This window comes from Pelodiscus sinensis, chromosome 1 (genome assembly GCF_049634645.1).
Source record: "Pelodiscus sinensis isolate JC-2024 chromosome 1, ASM4963464v1, whole genome shotgun sequence".
In the NCBI taxonomy this organism is placed as follows: Eukaryota; Metazoa; Chordata; order Testudines; family Trionychidae; genus Pelodiscus; species Pelodiscus sinensis.
In genome coordinates this window covers 289,430,724-289,450,037 of record NC_134711.1, presented here as the reverse complement: position 1 = coordinate 289,450,037, position 19,314 = coordinate 289,430,724, and the positions used below count along the sequence as shown (strand labels likewise).

General features: G+C 44.1%; 1 protein-coding gene across 5 annotated transcripts in view; it reads right to left on the bottom strand.

Annotated features, from left to right (window-relative positions):
• FNDC3A (fibronectin type III domain containing 3A) overlaps nt 1–19,314 on the bottom strand; it is a 209,313-nt gene that overhangs the window by 114,609 nt on the left and 75,390 nt on the right. For all 5 annotated transcript variants that reach the window (XM_075919050.1, XM_075919052.1, XM_075919051.1 and 2 more), the window contains one exon: nt 12,631–12,706. In XM_075919050.1, coding sequence (XP_075775165.1) covers nt 12,631–12,706 — 76 coding nt within the window. The remainder of the gene's footprint in view (nt 1–12,630; nt 12,707–19,314) is intronic.

Below are 19,314 nucleotides of genomic sequence, written 5' to 3'. Positions count from 1 at the left end.
TCTTACTGACATCTCAGTATTAAAAATCCAGCTCAGTTGTTTGGATTTTATTTCATTATTCCAAATTCTTTTTTCAATAATCTATTCTGCATGACTGTTTCCCCAATTCAAACCTGCTTGGTATTGTCATCTCTTTAACTTTAATGTCACCCCATGGTTGAAAGTAAAGCTTTAATACTTGGGAGTGCACCTAAGAATCTTAGAGCTAGAAACAGTGATCAGTCATTTATCTGACCTGGGGTCTTAGAAGCATATGGGAATTAAGGATGTTAAATATAGAGTAATTTACTAGTCGAGCAGTCAGTGGAATTTCCCCACTGAGGCTCTTGTACATTTCAAAGGAGGAATGCGGAACTCCAAGTGCAGCCTGGGGCCACCAGGAAGTCCCGCTGACTCCGGGTTGCACGTGGCGTGTCAGCATTTCCCCAGAACCCAGGATTAGCTGAGGACTCCCCAGCTGACCCTAAGCTCTGCACTGGAACCCGGGATCAGCTGGGGAGTCCCCAGTTGATCCCAGGCTCCACGGAAACGCCTATGCGGCATTTCAAAGGGGCAGCTGAGCCCTGGATCGGCTGTGCGGCACTGTGGCTTTGAAGTACCCCCCCCCCCCCCTTGCTGCCTCTATCTGATAGAGGCACCAAAGGGGGAGGGGAGCAGAGGAAATCAACTAGTTGACTAGTTCTTAACATCCTTAATGGGAATCAGCAGCTGGATACAGTCACAAACTGGCATCCATTCAGAGACTGAGATAGGGAGAGGTTGGGAAACTTGGCAATTATAAAATCACTCATCTGAAAATTACTGTTAACAGAATACAGTAATATTTATACAGAGATAATATGAATTTTTGCATGAAGCTTGATAGATGACAATTTCCCATACAACTGTAAAACTAAGATTATCAGAAATGAAAATTAAGTATCAGTTCACCTTGGATTCAATCTTCTGATAATTTGATAATTTAAGATTACAATATAAAAGATTGAATTATTACAGTGATGAGTTCAAATTTCTTGAACAAAAAGAATGAACATTTAGTCTTATGTTCATTATGCATTATTTACTTCTATCTGAATGTCAAGGTATAAAAGTACTATATTCTCCACTGAAAATGTGAAGTAATTACTACACTGCTATATTTCAAATCAATCCCACAAAACTGTCAATGGCAAAGTTGACAGATTTGTTGTTCAAAAAGGGGAAAAGAATACACAGTAACAAACTTCTGCAACTGTTCACATCCTCTTTAGGATCACGCTAGAGTCTTCAATATAAATATGACTATAACTCACTTCTGAAATAGTTTAGTTTCCAAACATTCTGCAAAATCACAGCGTCTAATCACAGAATCATAGAACACTAGAACTGGAAGGGACCTTGAGAAGTCGAATCCAGTCCCCTGCTCTCACGGCAGGGGACCCAGTACCGTCTAGACATCTATCTGGGATGGTCTATCTAACCTGCTCTTAAATATCTCCAGAGATGGAGATTCCACAACCTCCCTAGCCAGCTTATTCCAGTGTTTAACCATCCTGACAGTTAGGAAGCTTTTCCTAATGTCCAACCAAACCTCCCTTGCTGCAGTTTAAGGCCATTGCTTCTTGTCCTATCCTCATAGGCCATGGAGAACAATTTTTCTCCCTCCTCGTCACACCCTTTTAGATACTTGAAAACCACTATCTTGTCCCCTTAAAGTCTTCTCCTTTCCAAACTAAACAAGCCCAATTCTTTTAGTCTTCCTTCATAGGTCATGTTCGCTAGATCTTTAATCATTCTTGTTGCTCTTCTCTGGACTTTCTTCAGTTTCTCCACATCTTTCTTGAAATATGGTGCCCAGAACTGGACACAATACTCCAATTGAGGCCTAATCAACGCAGGGTAGAGCAGACAATGATTTCTTGTGTCTTGCTCACAACACTCTTGTGAATGCATCCCAGAATCATGTTTGCTTTTTTTGCAACAGCGTCACACTGTTGACTCATATTTAGCTTGTGGTCCACTATGACCCCTAGATTGCTTTCTGCATTACTCCTTCCTGGACAGTCACTTCCCATTTTGTATGTGTGACATGGATCGGTCCTTCCTAAATGGAATACTTTGTTTTTGTTCTTATTAAACTTCATCGTATTTACCTCAGACCATTTCTCCAATTTGTCCAGATCATTTTGAATTATGACCCTATGCTCCAAAGCAGCTGCAACCCCTCCTAGCTTGGTATCATCTGCAAACTTAATAAGCATACTCTCTATGTTAATATCTAAATCGCTGATGAAGATATTGAACAGAATTTATCCCAAAAAGACTCCTGTAAAACCCTACTTGTTATGCCCTTCAAGCAGGATTGTGAACTGTTAATAACTGTTCTCTGAGAACAGTTATCCATCCAGTTATGTACTCACCTGATAGTAGCCCCATCTAAGTTATATTTGCCTGCTTTATTGATAAGGAGATCATGAGAGACCACATTAAATGCTTTACTAAAATTTAGGTATATCATGTCCACTGCTTCTCCCGTATCCACAAGACTTGTTATCGTATCAAAGAAAGCTATCACATTGGTTTGACATGATTTGTTCTTTACAAATCCATGCTGATTGTTACCTATCACCTTATTATCTTACAGGTGTTTGCAGATGAATTACTTGCTCCATTATCTTCACTGGCACAGAATTTAAACTGATTGATCCATAGTTTCCTCTGTTCTTCTTCATTCCCTTTTTGTAGATGGGCACTATATTTGCCCTTTTACAGTCTTCTGGAATCTCTCTCATCTTCCATGATTTTTCAAAGATGATAGCTAAAGGCTCAGATACCTCCTGTATCAGCTCCTTGAGTATTCTAGGATGCATTTCATCAGACCCTGGTGACTTGCAGAAATCTAACTTTTTTCTAAGTGATTTTTAACTTGTTCTTTTTTATTATCTTCTAAACCTACCCTATTTCCATTAGTATTCACTCTTAGACATTCCTTCATCATCAGACTTCTTGGTGAAGACCAAAACAAAGAAGTCATTAAGCACTTCTGCAATTTCCAAGTTTCCTGTTACTGTTTCTCCCTTCTCACTGAGCAATGGGCCTTAGTCTTCCTCTTGCTTCTAATATATTCATAAAAAGTCTTATTGTTTCAGTTTATGTCTCTAGCTAGTGTGAGCTCCTTTTGTGCCTTTGCCTTTCTAATCTTGCCCCTGCAAACCTGTATTATTTCCTTATATTCATCCTTTGTAATTTGTCCTAGTTTCCACTTTTTATATAACTCCTTTTTGATTTTTAGATCATGCAAGATCTCCTGGTTAAGCCAAGGCAGTCTTTTGCCATACTTTGTATCCTTCCTACGCAACAGAATACCTTGCTTTTGGGCCCTTAATAATGTTCCTTTGAAAAACTGCCAACTCTAATAATGGAAGGGAAAATAGTTTTCATTGCCAGTTAATTTACATCCTTTAAAAAATTTTAAGACTCAAGACATCTAAGATACACTTTCCTCCAGCAGCAGATGGAGACAGAATAGCCACTTGTTTGACAGCACCATCTTCTTTTTATATCAGGGATTTGTCAGTCCACAGAACTCAGCTGAAACTTGAAAAGTCATACTAGCAAAACATAAAGCTAGAAATAATTTCAAAACAATTTCATAGTCTCTTCATTAGCATTTGGCTCAGTATACAAATACTCCTTAAATATGATCCATAAATACCCTTCACAATTATGATTAATAGCTGTTGGCAGAGACATGACATGTCATCTTATGATGAATGATTGTGCATATATCCAACCCCATGGAGCTTCGTAAAACTCTATGCATTCCTTGGGAAGACTGCCAAGCCATTATCTTCCCTGTACTGAACAGTCTCCTTGCTTGGGTTCATAGTGGAATTGAGCTCCTGACTCTGAACACTTTTGGCCTAAAATGCATTTGAGAGTTAAAGAGAAGCATCTTCCCTGGACAAGGAGAATCACATTTTCTCCTCTCTGTTTTGAATACCGAGCTAGGTTTTTTTTTTTAGGCTTGAGTAACAGATGCAGACTCATTGCCATGGCACCTCCTGCTGGTCACTCAGGGAATCAGCTCTTAAGCTTCAGAGCACCTTATGCTGGCCAGCGTCTCACCCTTAGTTACCCGCCTCCTGAACTGGTTCAGGCCCTGTGCACCTTCCTGCCTCAGTGCTTTTTCCTCATGGTACTGTCGTACAGCAATGTCCCTGCACTTTGAGGACCTTGCTCCCAGGAACTCCTGCCCCTATACCCACCTTGCTTCAGTGACCCGCTAGAGTCTAAAATGGCCACTCATAATTGGCAAGAGGGTGAGCCTGCTGACTTCTGCTGGCCTGACTGCCTCCCAGCAGCCCTAGTACCCTCAGGCCTTGAGAGCAAGGCCTCAGCCTGGGAGTTTGTCTGGCCAGAGCTCCCCAACTCTGCCTGTCTTTCCCCAGCAGTTCTCTGCCTCTGATACCCTTTCTAGCCTACCACCAGCTAGGTCCTTCCTACTCCACAGCTGGAGCAAGTGTGTGCTCTCCTCCACTCCAGGAGCCCTTATTTGTACTCTCCAGCTTGGTCTTACTATCTGCCACAGCTGTAGGCTCCACAATCTTAGCCCTCCCCCAGGGTAAGGTTTAACCCTTGTTAGGCCAGTGCGGGACAGTCACCCCACCACAGCTCGTCATAGTGAGGCTAGTATATTTTATAGGAGGAGCCTTAACCCCATAGTTTCTTCTATTCATATTGATTATGCCTGTCTTTGGAATGTTGATGTCCAGCATAGATTGAACTACAAGCCTTTGTGATACACAGAATGGGGAATAGGTGGTCCTGGATGTTGCAGGTTTACAGCTGTGGTTATTCTTTTGTTGGAGGGAATGGAGTTTCCAAGGGATGGAGCTCTCAAGGGAGGTTCTACCAATGAGCTTGGCCCTTAGGAGACACGGCATACTTTCTGTGCTTTGTCTCTTCCCCATGGTATACTGTTTTACAACAAGTGTCTCTAGAGGTGACAAAACTTCACTAACAAATGAAAATGCTCTGTATTGCTTAGAAGGCTAGAGTGATCTGATAACTCCACATGCGGCTGCCAGAATAGTGCTGAATGGTGAGCTTGCTGGCAGTGTTTTCCTGTGGAAAAGAGAGAAGAGCTGGAGTAATACTAGCAGCTTTTCATTTCTGCTGTGATCTGAACAGGGTGGAGCTCATTTGGGGATGGCATGGATGGTGCTATGCCTGCATCTGTATACCATGATGAGTGCTGCTACCTTTTAGCTAGAATAGGTTGGATCTGGGCTGCGTGACTCATGGGTCTATTAATGAAAAAGGAGAGAAGCTTTCTCAGAGGAAGTCTATCTTTCTGAGGATGGAGATCTTCTTCCCATAACACTTTCTTTCCTCAGAATCTGCTCTTCCTCTCTTCATCCAGAAGGAACTTGTCACATATGGTTGTGAGAGCTTGGAAATATGAGCAATTTCCAGCCTTGGAGTTCTTCAAAGTACACAAGCTGTACTCCAGTGAAGGATGGCTCACTGAATATGGGGCAGAGCACTCATAACCTATTCCATTCTCTTCTTTTCTTGAGGTTTCTCTCAATCGGTCTGAGTACCCTCACCTGCTGGAGAAAGAAACCTCCAAATTCTGAGAGCCAGCAATTTCTTTATGCATAAGGAAGGTGTCTTTAAGGTTTTTTTAATTGTATCCTTTGGTATATATGGTTGTGACTACTTTCTTCCACTATTTGATCTGAGGAAGTGGGTCTGGCCCAGGAAAGCTCATCATCTAATAAACCATCTTGTTAGTCTTTAAAGTGCTACATTGTCCTGCATTTTGTGTCTTTAAGGGTATGTCTACACAGCAAAGTTATTTCAAAATAACAGCTGTTATTTTGAAATAACTTTACTAGCATCTACACAGCCAAACCACTATTCTGAAATTAATTCAAAATAGCGGAGCGCTTATTTCAAATTTGGTAAACCTCATTCTACAAGGAATAACACCAGATTCGAAATAGCTGTTTCGAAATAAGTGCTTTGTCGACACATATCGAAATAGAGGGCCTCCAGCCTTCTCAGGATGCCCTGGTGGCCACTCCAGCTTCAACAAAGAACACTCCACTCCCTCCTCCCTCCCCAGAGCCCTTAATAGGGTTGACTCTAGCCACAGTGCCTATACCAGCTCCGGCCCTGCCAGCCCAGAGCCAGCAGTCACTGCCCCTGACCCAGTGGCCCCAAAACATGAGCCAGCAAGTCATTAGCAGCCAGCCCTCCACCACTCCCCAGGAACAGTCTATCAGCTCCCAGGAGCCTGCCAGGGCCTGGAGAAGGCAGACACCTTCCTGGTCTAGGGTGGAGATCATGGAACTTATTCAGGTTTGGGGGGAATGCCCCCAACATCCATGATCTCCACACTAGATGGAGGAATGCAGCCGTCTATTGCAGGATAGCTGCCAGCCTGGCCACCAAAGGCCACATGCGAACTCAGGAGCAGGTTTGCATGAAAATCAAGTTGGTCCGGTGAGACCCCCCAACCCTGAGCTTCCCCTCCCCCTTCTTCCTCTTGCTTCCCCTTTCCAGCTCCCTCCTCCCAGGTTTCCCCTCCCCTCTCCTACCCTCTCTCTTCCACTCTCCCACCTCCTTTTCCCATTCTCACCAGAGTTTCATTTCCCGCCTCCCAGTTTTGTTAAATAAAGAGAGCTTGTGTTTATGAAAATACATGTATTTTATTTAATATCAGGAAGGAGGGTTAGGGAGGGGTAAGTGGAAGGACATGAGGGAGGAATGAGGCACAAGCTCCCAGTGGGGCAGACCAGGGAGGCTTTAGTGCTCCTCAAGATGGAAGCTCTCCCGCAGGGCCTCCTGGATGAAGGCCTGGATGAATTTAATTTCAAGAAAAGGAACCACACAAAAATGAGGAAGCTAGTTAAATGGAAATTAAAAGGAACAACCACAAAAATGAACTATCTATAAGCTTCATGGAAACTATTTAAACACAGCACTATATAGGCTCAAACTAAATGTATATATACACCAAGGCTGCGTCTAGACTGGCATGATTTTGCGGAAATACTTTTAATGGAAAAGTTTTTCCGTTAAAAGTATTTCCGCAAAAGAGTGTCTAGATTGGCACGGATGTTTTTGCGCAAAAAGTACTTTTGCGCAAAAGTATCCGTGCCCAGTATAGACGTGCTTTTGTGCAAGAAAGCTCCGATGGCCATTTTAGCCATCGGGCTTTTTTGCGCAAAAAATTAAGGTGCCTGTCTACACTGGCCCTCTTGCACAAGTATTCTTGCACAAGAGAGCTTATCCCTGAGCGGGAGCGTCAAAGTATTTGCGCAAGAAGCACTGAATTCTTACATTAGAATGTCAGTGCTCTTGTGCAAATTCAAGTGGCTAGTGTAGACAGCTGGCAAGTTTTTGCGCAAAATCTTGTCAATCTAGACGCACCTCAAGTGTATTAAAAAAAAAGCAATGATCCAAAAAAATGCCACCATAGCTAAATAGCAGAGCAAAAGAGGCAGTTAGAGGTGAAAAAGACATCCTTTAAAAATGGAAGTCAAATACTTCTAAGGCAAATAGAAAGGTGCATAAACTCTGACACGTGTAAAAAGAATTCTGAAGAGGAACTAGAAAGACACAAAAATGAATAGCAATTTTTAAAATTGTATCAGAAGCAGAAAGACTAATAAACAATCAGCAGAGCCACTGAAAGATCAAGGTGCTAAAGGAGCAGTCAAAGACAAGGCTGTTGCAGAGAAACTAAATGAGTTCTTTGCATTGATCTTCACTGCAGAAGACATGAAGAGATTCTCACACCTCAGTCTTTTAAGGTTACAAATCTGAGGAACTGTCCAAGATTGTGATGTTAATAGAGGATGTATTGGAACAAACTGATAATTTAATAGTAATAAATCATCAGTACTACATGATATTCACCAAGAATCCTGAAGGAACTCACACATGAAATTGCAGAACTACTAACTGTGGTATGTAATCTCTTGCTTAAATCAGCCTTTGTGCCAGATGAATGGAGGACAGGTAACGTAATGCCAATTTTTAAAAAAAGGTTCTCGAAGAACAATAGTTACGAGAAGTAAGTAACCTTTTTTTCTTCTTCGAGTCATTGCTCATGTCCATTCCATCTAGGTGACTCCAAAGCCAAATCCATGGAAGCAGGGTTGGAGACTATAGACAGACAGACTGCAACTGTCCTGCCCACAGCCGCGTTGTGCTTGGACCGCTGCACAATGGCATAGTGACTTGCAAAAGTATGCACTGAAGACCAGGTGGCCACCCTGCAGATATTCACGATGGGCACCTGAGCCATAAAGGCAGCAGACGAAGCTTGGGCCCTGGTGGAGTGAGCTGTAATGGGGGAGCTGGAACATGAGCCAGCTCATAATATGCCCTGATTCAGCAAGTGATCCAGGATGAGATACGCTGAGCTGACACTGTAATACCCTTCATCCTGTCAGCTATGGAAACAAATAACTGGTGGGACTTACAAAAGGGTTTTGTTCTAGCCAAATTAAAGGCCAAAGTATGTCTAATGTCTAAGGTATGTAGAGCCTGCTCTGTTTCTGTCATGTGATGTTTTAGGTGAAAACCAGGTAAAAATATATCATGGTTGACATGGAAATAAGATACCACCTTAGATAAAAATGTGGGGGTGAGGAGCAAAGCCTGACCTTATCCTTGAAAAAAGACGATATAAGGGAGGTGTGTCTAAAGTTAAGGCCTGCAGTTCTGAAACCCACCTACCAGAGGTAATGGCCAAAAGAAAGGACACCTTCAAGGAAAGGCGCAACAGCAAACACATTGCTAATGATTCAAAAAGGGGGAGGCATCAACTTAATGAGCAACAGGTTAAGGTCCCAGAGTGGGAGGGGCTGTCACATCTGAAGCTATATCCTATCCAACCCCTTAAGGAAGTGATACACCATAGGGTTCGCACAGAAAGTCTTACCCCAGGATCCCAAATGGAAAGCCGAGATAGCAGCTAGGTGCACTCTAACCAAAGAAGAGGTGAGGCCTCTGGACCTTAGGGTCCAGAAGGTGGTCTTAAGATAGAAGGGACAAGGGCTTCCGTGAGGAAGAAGCACTTCCTCTCTGACCACAGCATGACGTGCTTCCATTTTGCCAAATAAGTGGAGGGTTTACAACTTCCCAGCAAAACCCTTTGGATGCGCTCCTAACACTTCCTCTTCAAGGTGGTTAACCATGGAGCTTCCATGCCATGAGGTGCAGAGACTGGAGATTCAGATGGCAAAGCCTGCCAAAATCCTGTGAGATCAGGTCTGGATAGAGGGGAAGGGCTAAGCATGCTCCACTGAGAGGCTGAGCAGGGCTGGTACCAATGTTGGAACTCCCTGACCTAAAGTATCACCTTGTGAATCAGAGAGAACAGAGAAAGGCATACAACAGGACTGGAGGCTGGAGAACCAGAAGGGCATCTCCCAGGGACCCTAGGCTGTGGTTGAAGAGGGAGCAGAAGCGGGGACACTTTCTGTTGCTGCAAGTCGCAAACAGATCCAGGTGGGGAAACCCCCCACCTGCAGAAGATATCCGCTTTGAGGGACCATTTGTGCCCCTCAAAGGACCTGCTGAGATGGTCTGCCAGCACATTCTGTGCCCCAGAAAGGTAAGAGGCCACTAGGCAGATGGGATGGGTGATGCAGAACTCCCACCGGAGGAGAGCCTCTCGGAACAGGGGTTAGGAGCGAGCTCCACCCTATCTGTTTATATAAACATTGCTTCCGTGTTGTCTGTCAGGACCGAGATGCATCTGTTTCAAAGCCATGACAGGAAAGCGCAGCAAGCGAGGTGCATAAACCCTCAACTCCCTGAAGTTGATATGCAGGGACAGTTCTTCAGGCGATCACATACCTTGAGTCTGAAGGTCCCCGAGGTGGGCTCCCCATCTCGTATCAGAGGCATCCATCACCAACCAGATCAATGAGGAAGGGCTGCTAAATAGCATCCCTGCATAGACCATTGCCTCTTGCAGCCACCAGTTGGGGGACCTCAGCACATCCTCGGGAACTGTCACCATTGTCCATGGGTTGGAATGCTGGATTGTGAATCCACTTCAGCCACAGCTGAAGCAGGTGGAGCCAGAGCCTGGCATGCTGCACCACATACGTGCACGCTTCCATGAAACCCAGCAATCCCATGCAACACTGGACCATGGTAATGGGGGACAAGCGAAGCCTCAGAATGATCCCCTTTATTGCTAGGAAGCAGGCTGCAGGCAGGGAGACCATGGCCACGGTAGTGTCAAGGCAGGTCCCCATGAACTGTATTCTTTGGATGGAAATTAGAGTGGACTTGGCCTCTTTCAGGATGAGACCTAACCTGAGGAAGGTTACCCTGACTAGGGATATATGATCTAAGACCTGGGAAGGGGAGGAACTAGGGATGTGAAGACTAGTCGACTATCTGATAAGCAAATGTTTATTGGATAGTCAACAGGATAGTCTACTAGTCGTTTCCCCCCTCTATCATGTAGAGTCCTCAGCTGACCCCGGGCTTTGGTGCTTTCGCCTTTGAAGTGTAGCAACAGCAATTAGGGCTGTTGCTACACTTTAATGGAGGAGGCACCCTATTGACTAATTGAATAGTCAATGCAAAAATGCATTGACTATTGGGTATTTAACTAATCAAATACATAGCATTCTTAGGAGGAACCCCTTACGAGCCAGTCATCTAAATATAGGTACACCTGAACCCATCTTTTGTGCAGAAGTGCATATCATATAGAGGCAGCAAGAGAGGGAGAAAAAGGGGGTACTTCAAAGTGGCAGCACTGCACCCCCAGCTGATCCCAGGCTTCATGAAGTGCTGCCGTTTGAAAGGCCGGGTGGAGCCCTGGATCAGCTGGGGACTCCCCTGCTGACTCCGGGTTCTGAGTGGTATTGCTGCTTTGAAAAGCTGCGGGGAGCCCAGAGTCAGTGGGAGAGTCCGCAGTACACACCCTCAGACATTGTCTACTGGATCAGAATCTGCACAAAACTCTGGCCTAGTATACACTAGGAAATTAGGTAGGAATAACTGCATCGCTTATCAATGTGAAAAGTCCACATCATTGAGCAACACAATTAAATCAATCTAACTCCACCCACTCCAAAAGATAGCGGAAGGTTAGTGGGAGAATTCTTCCATCGCCATAGCTCCTGCTTCTCAGGGAGATGGAGTACCTACATTGATGAGAGTCCTCTTCCCTTCAGCATAGGTCCAGAGTGGTCAAATACTGGCTGGTAGGCTGGATCCAGCCTGCCAGAGTTAGTCTCTGGAGGAACGCTACCGCTATATTTACCTGTGCCTCCAAACGTACAGGTGATTGCAGCTCCTGTTGGCCATGGATTGCCATTCTCACCAATGGGAGCTGCAGGAAGCTATGTTCCAGTCCCAGAATGGTGATCTGTGGCCCATGGAAGCTGCAATTGCTGGTACCTGCAGAGGGGCAGGTAAATATAGTGGAAATGGCCTGCCAGGGTCTAGCCCTGTATAACCGTTGCTTTTTTATTGCCCACCCCTGGTGTATCTTCACTGAAGTGCTACAACAGTGTTACTGTAGCGCTTGAAGTGAAGACAAGCCCTTAGGCAACCGAATGCCTATCCTTCCCTGGCTTGTCAATTAATCTGGGAGTTAGGCAAGAGATAGGCACCTGGAAACTTAAGGGAAGCAGCAGTTTGCCTGCTAAGAGGCAGAAACATAGGTGCCTGGGAAACTTACTGCAAAAACGTAGGCACCTACAAGGTTTAGTGGGAGTTTTGTGCCTCACAGTAATCCTTAAATCTCCGATTTAGGTACCTAAAGCAAGGACTTGGGCACCTAAATCCTTTTGTTTGTCCAGGTCTATGTTTCTATCATGATAGCTGTTGTTCACTGAAGGTAAAGAGCAAGTGCCACTAAGAATGCATAAAGCTGACAGATTCGTGTCCTGCTAGTGCCAGCTCTTTTAGAAGTACTGTACTATATCACACCTGCATTGGTGAGCATATGGAGACCAGGAGCACACAGGAGAGTCTAATGCCAGAAACACTGCTGCTCTCACAACTGGGTGCCTATACATTCATGGGACTGCTGTGATAGTCACTGACTGCTTCCTAGTTCTGCTGCTGTTATAGTGGGTACCTTTAAATAGTCTCCAGAAGTAGAATGAAGATTTCATTTTTTTAAACTTCATTGCTAGTTTCCTCTCTGTCTTAAAAGTCCTTATGATTCATTTTATAGTTACCTTCAAATGACTGTCAAACAAATGGTTTCCAGAGTCAGTAATTTCAAAATCTGAATTACAACTCTAAGTTCTAAATTGAGATTTGCATGTAATAAATAAGCAAAACCATAACCATTGCTATGACACTTATTCACCTGCACTACAGACTTTCAATAATTTCCTCTGCAGAATTTAATTTTATGATATATGTAGAAGTACACTGGTGGTTATGGTGATGGTAGTGAAAAAGAACAAAATCTACACACTAGCAATAATGGGAATCTTCAGTAAACCTTTTTTTAAATCATATCCTCATCAACCCTTTTCTTCCACCTTCAAAAACCACACATTTACACAATGAAAGAATTTCTTGCAATACCTTTTGTTTATGCTGAAATAAAATCAGAATATCAAGGAAATACATTATTAACTTTACCTGTAATGCACTGAAACTGTCCATCTTCTCTTCTTATTGTAAAAGCCTCTCCTGGATTAACTTGCACCAGAATAACCTTAAAAATAAAAAGGTGTTTCAAACTGTTACACAGGAATGTGCCACATAACCCAGCACACCCAATAGGCCATTTAATGTCTACTTTCCTTTCCATAGCATGCTGCTTTCTAGCTTCTTCCCGGACAGAAATGAATTAAGGTAACATAAAGGTTCACACATGACTTACATATAGATCTATATTATAAAACATTTTGAAAGTTCAAAGATAAAGCTAAATACATCATGGAGGCAACTTTACATAATTTAATTTCTGAATTGTTGGTGAAATTTAAAGAGGTACTTCATGCTATATTATTCCAACTACAAATATGACCTATTAACTTGAACATTAATCAAAATATTATAGATAGCTTCATAAAGAAGGCTTATAATGCCTACTTTTTGAATATTAATCATAACTGCTTGGCAAATAGCTCTCAGCATGAGGGAAATATTGTGCAATTTCCTTCCTTTCATAGTGCAAGTATGTTTGTACTTTCATTAACAGATAAAGCATTACATAAATAATGATAGAATAACAGTACCAGATGTGCAGCATCAAACACTATATGTATATTTTTAATCATGGAAAACATCCTAATGTTGCAGAACTAACCTGCTTTTTGTCAGTTGTACATTACTCGATAGCTGAAATAAACAGAGGAAAACTGATCTGTATACCCAAAGCAGAAATCTACAACCTCTTTAGCCTTTTGTATATTAATTATTAGCCAGCCTTCCTGTGTGGAAAAGGGCTTTATAATTATTTAAACAACCTAATTAAAATTAAAAACAAAACAAAAGAACAAATTGAGTATACCGCACAATTCCCTCTTTAGACAGAATCTTTGGCTTCTTTAGTCTAGTTCGGACATTTGAGACTATCTGAACATGGTATTTGTCCTTTGCCTCACTTATACTACAGTGCAATGTATCTTACTGCACATCATCGACCACTATCCTGAACATTAAAAATTAGCATGCTAAAGAAAATATATTGAGTTTGTGCTTTTTTTTGTTTATTTTTATGGTGCAATAAAGGCAGCAAACAAAATGTAAAGTGTTTTTCCCTCCTGCCTATTTATTCACTTTGGGTACGTCTAGACTACGGCGCTATTTCGCATTATATCCGGTATCCCGAAATAGTGATTTCCATATCTTTACAGCATGCCCATTATTTCAAAATGCAATAGAAATCATGAGCATGCTCTTCTGACATCCTGGTAAGACTCGTTCCACAAGTATTAAGGGACTTGTTGGAATAGTGGTCTATTTTGAAATTTGGCACTGTATAGATAGCCTATTTCAAAATTTGGCGCTATCTTGAAATAACATAGCTTACTTCAAGCTAGCACCGCAGTTTTCATAGGTTATTTCGAGCTAGCGCTGCAGTGTAGATGCACCCTTTCGGAATAACAAACCACAATTTCCTGTTTTGCTAGAGGTCACCTTGGAGAACCAGATAATGAAGAAAGAACGTTCTCAGCCTTCCACTGAATAGGCAATAGTACTGAAACTTTCACAAAAATCTTAACTCTCAACTGTTTACTGGGCATTTAAGGGTTGAAGATGTTTAAAAAAAATTAAATGGAAATTCCTTTCCTGGACAATTGTTAATGGCTTACATTCTTAGTACTTGCAATGTCATAAACCTGCAATTCTTAAGCAGTACAGAGTACTATAAATAAAATAAACAAAGCTTGACATTTTAACTTAAAACACAAGAAAAAATATAAAACAATTAATCCATCTCTTCAAAAAATTCCAAAAGAAAACACGGCCATGAAGGCCACTTTTTAACACCCCATTGAGAAGAAAGTGGGTGAGGAGGGACGAAAGCATTTCCTTTCCCTGTTTGGCTGATTATCTTTACAGATTAAACAAATAAAATAAAATAAATATCACAGTTTTTAATGCAGATTTACTAGTGACTTAATGGGAGCGCCTAGACACTCAGCACTCAGTCAGGACACTTATTTCAGTGCCTAAATACTGATTTGGCTTAACTTTAAGCATCTCCTTTTATATTGTTTTGTTTTTTAACATTCCAGTTTATGTTGTGTCACACTGTACAACTCTTCATTTGTTCCTGGTATTACTTGCCTTTGAAAACTTCTCAGACGACCGGAATAAACTGGCTTCATGTCCATTTTATTTAAAAATGGAATGTGTAGGGAAATTAAATCTATGAATGTTATATATAAAATATACAAATGAAAGCAACACACCGTATTCTAGAACTTTTTCATGAATGTCTGACTAGAGATGTCAACGTGCAGTCAACTACATGATTAACTGACAAGTCTGTTTCAGAGGCAGCAAGGGGGAGGCGTGAATCGGTGCCCGTGAGAAGCTGGCTCCCCATGATCACAGATCCATGGAGCCACTTGCCCCGCTGCATTGCTGCCTCTCTATCAGAGGCAGCAGTGCAGGGTCGGGGGGCAGGGGAGGCTGCTACGGAGCAGCCTCTGTCTGCAGTGGGCCCAGGCTAGCCACAGACAGAGGCTGATCTGTGGGACACTGGCACAGTTTCTGTGATGATCTCCCAGTTAGATTTTACTAAAGAAGATGACAAAAGCTTATCGATTTGGATGTACCAAGTTACCATTGAATCCAATGTGACAGAAAGTTCCCTAAATGTTGAAACTGCATTACAACTGTATTTTTCACTAATAGTCACTAACTATAGTGGAGCACATTCCATGACAAGGAAAGAGCATTTTACCAAGCACTTGAACAGGGCTCCCATCGGTCTTGAAAGTACCAAATTAAGATCCCAAGGTGGAGTCAGGTGCCTTACCCATGAGTAAAGCCCGTCCAGTTTATTAAGAAAACGTCTACAAAACGTGTTAGTAAAAATGGACCTGCCACATGCTCACCCCAGGTGAAAAGCCAAGATAGCCTCTAGGTGTGCTTTAAACAAAGACACTGATATCCCTGTCTGTTTCAGAGGTAGCAAATACTCCAAAATACACAGTACGGCTGCATCTAGACTGGCATGATTTTGCGCAAAATCTTGCCGCCTTTCTACACTGGCTGCGAGTATTTGCGCAAGAACACTGACTTTGTAATGTACAAAATCAGTGGTTCTTGCGCAAATACTCCGACGCTCCCACTCAGGGATAAGCCCTCTTGTGCAAGTATTCTTGTGCAAGAGGGCCAGTGTAGACAGCCACGTTAATTTCTTGAGCAAGAAAGCCCAATGGCTAAAATGGCCATCGGAGCTTTCTTGCGCAAGAGAGCGTCTACACTGACACGGATGCTTTTGCGCAAAGGCACATGCCAGTATAGACGCTCTCTTATGCAAATACTTTTAACAGAAAAACTTTTCCGTTAAAAGTATTTGCTCAAAATCATGCCAGTCTAGACGCAGCCTACTGGAACTCAAATGGGTGAGTCCCCTTTCGGTATTGATCAGATCAAGAACCTTTTCCATTCTGCAAGATACATGGCACTGGTGAATAGCTTTCTGCTCCATAACAGAAACTCTTGGAACTGTCCCAGAACACATTAACTCCAAGAAATTGAGACATAGAGCTTTCAAGCTGTGAGATAGACCCCCAAGGCTCAGATGCATGCATTATCCTGAGAGATTAGATCTGGAAACAAAGGTAGGGTGATTGGTTTTTCTACTGAGAGGTCTAGGAGAATGGTAAACCAATGTTGAAACGGTCAGGATGGCGATATCAGGATTAGACTCTCTCCATGTTTTTTATCTTCAGCTGGACCTTGTGTATGAGCAGAATGGGTGGGAAAGCACAGAAAATATGGTCCATTACATTGCATGAGGCACATTACATTGCATGAGGCTACATTTTAGTTACATACACTGAGTCTAGACTGGCAAGTTATTCCGGAAAATTAGCCGCTTTTCCGGAAAAACTTGCCAGCTGTCTACACTGGCCGCTTGAATTTCTGGAAAAGCACTGACGATCTAATGTAAAATCATCAGTGCTTTTCCGGAAAAACTATGCTGCTCCCGTTCGGGCAAAAGTCTTTTTCTGGAAAACTGTTCCGGAAAAGGGCCAGTGTAGACAGCACAGTAGTGTTTTCCGCAAAAAAGCCCCAATCGCGAAAATGATGATTGGGGCTTTTTTGCAGAAAAGCGCGACTAGATTGGCCACGGACGCTTTTCTGCAAAAACTGCTTTTCCGGAAAAGCGTCCTGCCAATCTAGACGCGCTTTACCAAAAATGCTTTTAATGGAAAACTTTTCCGTTAAAAGCATTTCCGGAAAATCATGCCAGTGTAGACGCAGCCGGTCTGTTTACATGGAATACTGCTGTCTTTTTCTCTGTAGCCATTGTATCATCGCTGGCTTCCCTTTCAACAGCACCTGTAGCTTCAGTGCTCTAGCCCCTCTTGCCACCAGTGCCAGATCGGACCCGATCAGTGTTGGTGAAACCCATAGGGACTTTAAGTCCTGGGCTGCCTGAAATACCTCATGCCATTGATGGAAGCTCCAGTCCTGCACTCCTGTGGCTCCCCCTCAGGCTATGTTGATGCTGCAGGCTTCTTGCTCAAGGACAGCTGTTCTTGCGCAAAAACGTGCGGAGTTTCCACACTACAAGCCCATTTTTGCGCAAGAAAATTTACAGTAGATCGTCGGAAGAGAGGGCTTTTTGCACAAGAGTTAGGATGGGAACAGGGTTTTCTTGCACAAGAAAGAATCCACACTGCCATGGATGCTCTTGCGCAAAAGCACATCTCTTGTGCAAAAGCACATGACAGTATGGATGCACTCTTGTGCAAGAACTTTAGCACAAGAACTCTTGCACAAAACATTCTTGCTCAAGAAGCCTGCAGTATAGTCATAGCCTCACAGGAGAATTCAATGGCACCAGACTGGATGGCTCCCTCACTGGGGCCAGAGTCGATAGTACCAAGTTAGTAACTGTTGTGCCTGAGTGACCATGCATTGTGACCTGTGTCCTTGTAGTGAATCAGCATGGCCTCCTGCTGATCCAGAGGGAGGAAACTCCCACAAAAACCCCTTGGTGGGTGGTGCCAGAACCACCCAGCCCCGCCCAGAGGAAACAGGAAGTCAGGGCTAGGGATATAAGAGGAACTCCAAGCTCAGTTAGGGTATGTCTACACTACAATGTTAGTTCGAACTAACGGACGTTAGTTCGAACTAACATTCATAGCCGCTACACTAGCGCTCCGCTAGTTCGAATTTGAATCGAACTAGCGGAGCGCTTAGTTCGAACTAGGAAAACCTCATTTTACGAGGCTTAAGCCTAGTTCGAACTTACTAGTTCGAATTAAGGGCTGTGTAGCCCCTTAATTCGAACTAGTGGGAGGCTAGCCCTCCCCAGGTTTCCCTGGTGGCCACTCTGGCCAACACCAGGGAAACTCTATGCCCCCCTCCCGGCCCCGGACCCCTTAAAGGGGCACGGGCTGGCTACGGTGCCCGTGCCAGGTGCAAGCCTGCCAGCACCAGCCAGCAGACCCTGCACCTGGCACGGCACAGAGCCACCCACCCCATGTCCCCCAGGCCACCCCCTCTTCCCGGGACCAGGCTGGCGGCTCCCGGGAGCTTGCCCTGGACCGCAAGAGGCGGGCACCTTCCTGGGCTAGTGCGGACATCATGGACCTCGTTCACGATCTCCGCACTAGGCACAGGAAAGTGGCCGTTTAGGGCAGGAGAGCTGCCAGCCTGGCCACCCAGGAGCAGGTGTGCATGAAAATCAAGGGGGTCCACTAAGACCCCCGACCCTGAGCCCTGAGCTTACAATGGCCGTCCTGGGTCAGACCAAAGGTCCATCTAGCCCAGTAGCCTGTCTGCCGACAGCGGCCAACCCTAGGGACCCTGGAGTGGATGGACCGAAGACAGTGACCAAGCCATTTGTCTCTCCAGCCTTCCACAAACTTTGGGCAGGGACACCACTCCTACCCCCTGGCTAAGACTACTCCATGGACCCAACCTCCATGACTTGATCTCACTTCCCTTTAAACTCTGTTCTAGTTGTAGCCTTCACAGCCTCCTGCAGCAAGGAGTTCCACAGGTTAACTATTTGCTTTCTGAAGAACAACAACTTTCTCTTACTAGTTTGAAGCCTGCTACCCATTCCTTTCCTTTGGTGTCCTCTAGTCCTTCTTTATGGGAACTCAGGAAGAACTTTTCTGAATGCACCCTCTCCACCCAACCCCTGCTTTTAGAGACCTCTATCCTGTCCCCCTTCCGTCTCCTCTTTTCTAAGCTGAACAGTCCCAGTCTCTGTAGCCTCTCTTCATCTGGGATCTGTTCCCAACCCCTGATCATGTTAGTTGCCCTCCCCTCTCCCAGCCTTTCTCTTCCCCTCTCCCACCTCCTTTTCCCAGTCTCCCCCAGTTTTGTTCAATAAAGACAGAGTCAATGTTGGAAGAAACGTTATCTTTATTTTGTACATCAATAAGAAGGGGGGCTAGGGAAGGGTAAGTGGAAGGAGGTGAGGGAGGAATGGGATACGAGCCCCCGATGGGGAGGACTGGGCTGGCTCTGTGGGCTTCTGGGGGTGGAAGCTCTCCTGCAGCCCCCCGATTGCCCCCTCTCCCCAGATGGCAGCCTGCAGCAAGTGCAGCCGGGCTGATGGCCGAGTGGTGTGATGTGCCCAGTGTGGGTACTCCGGGCAATCCAAGCCAGGAC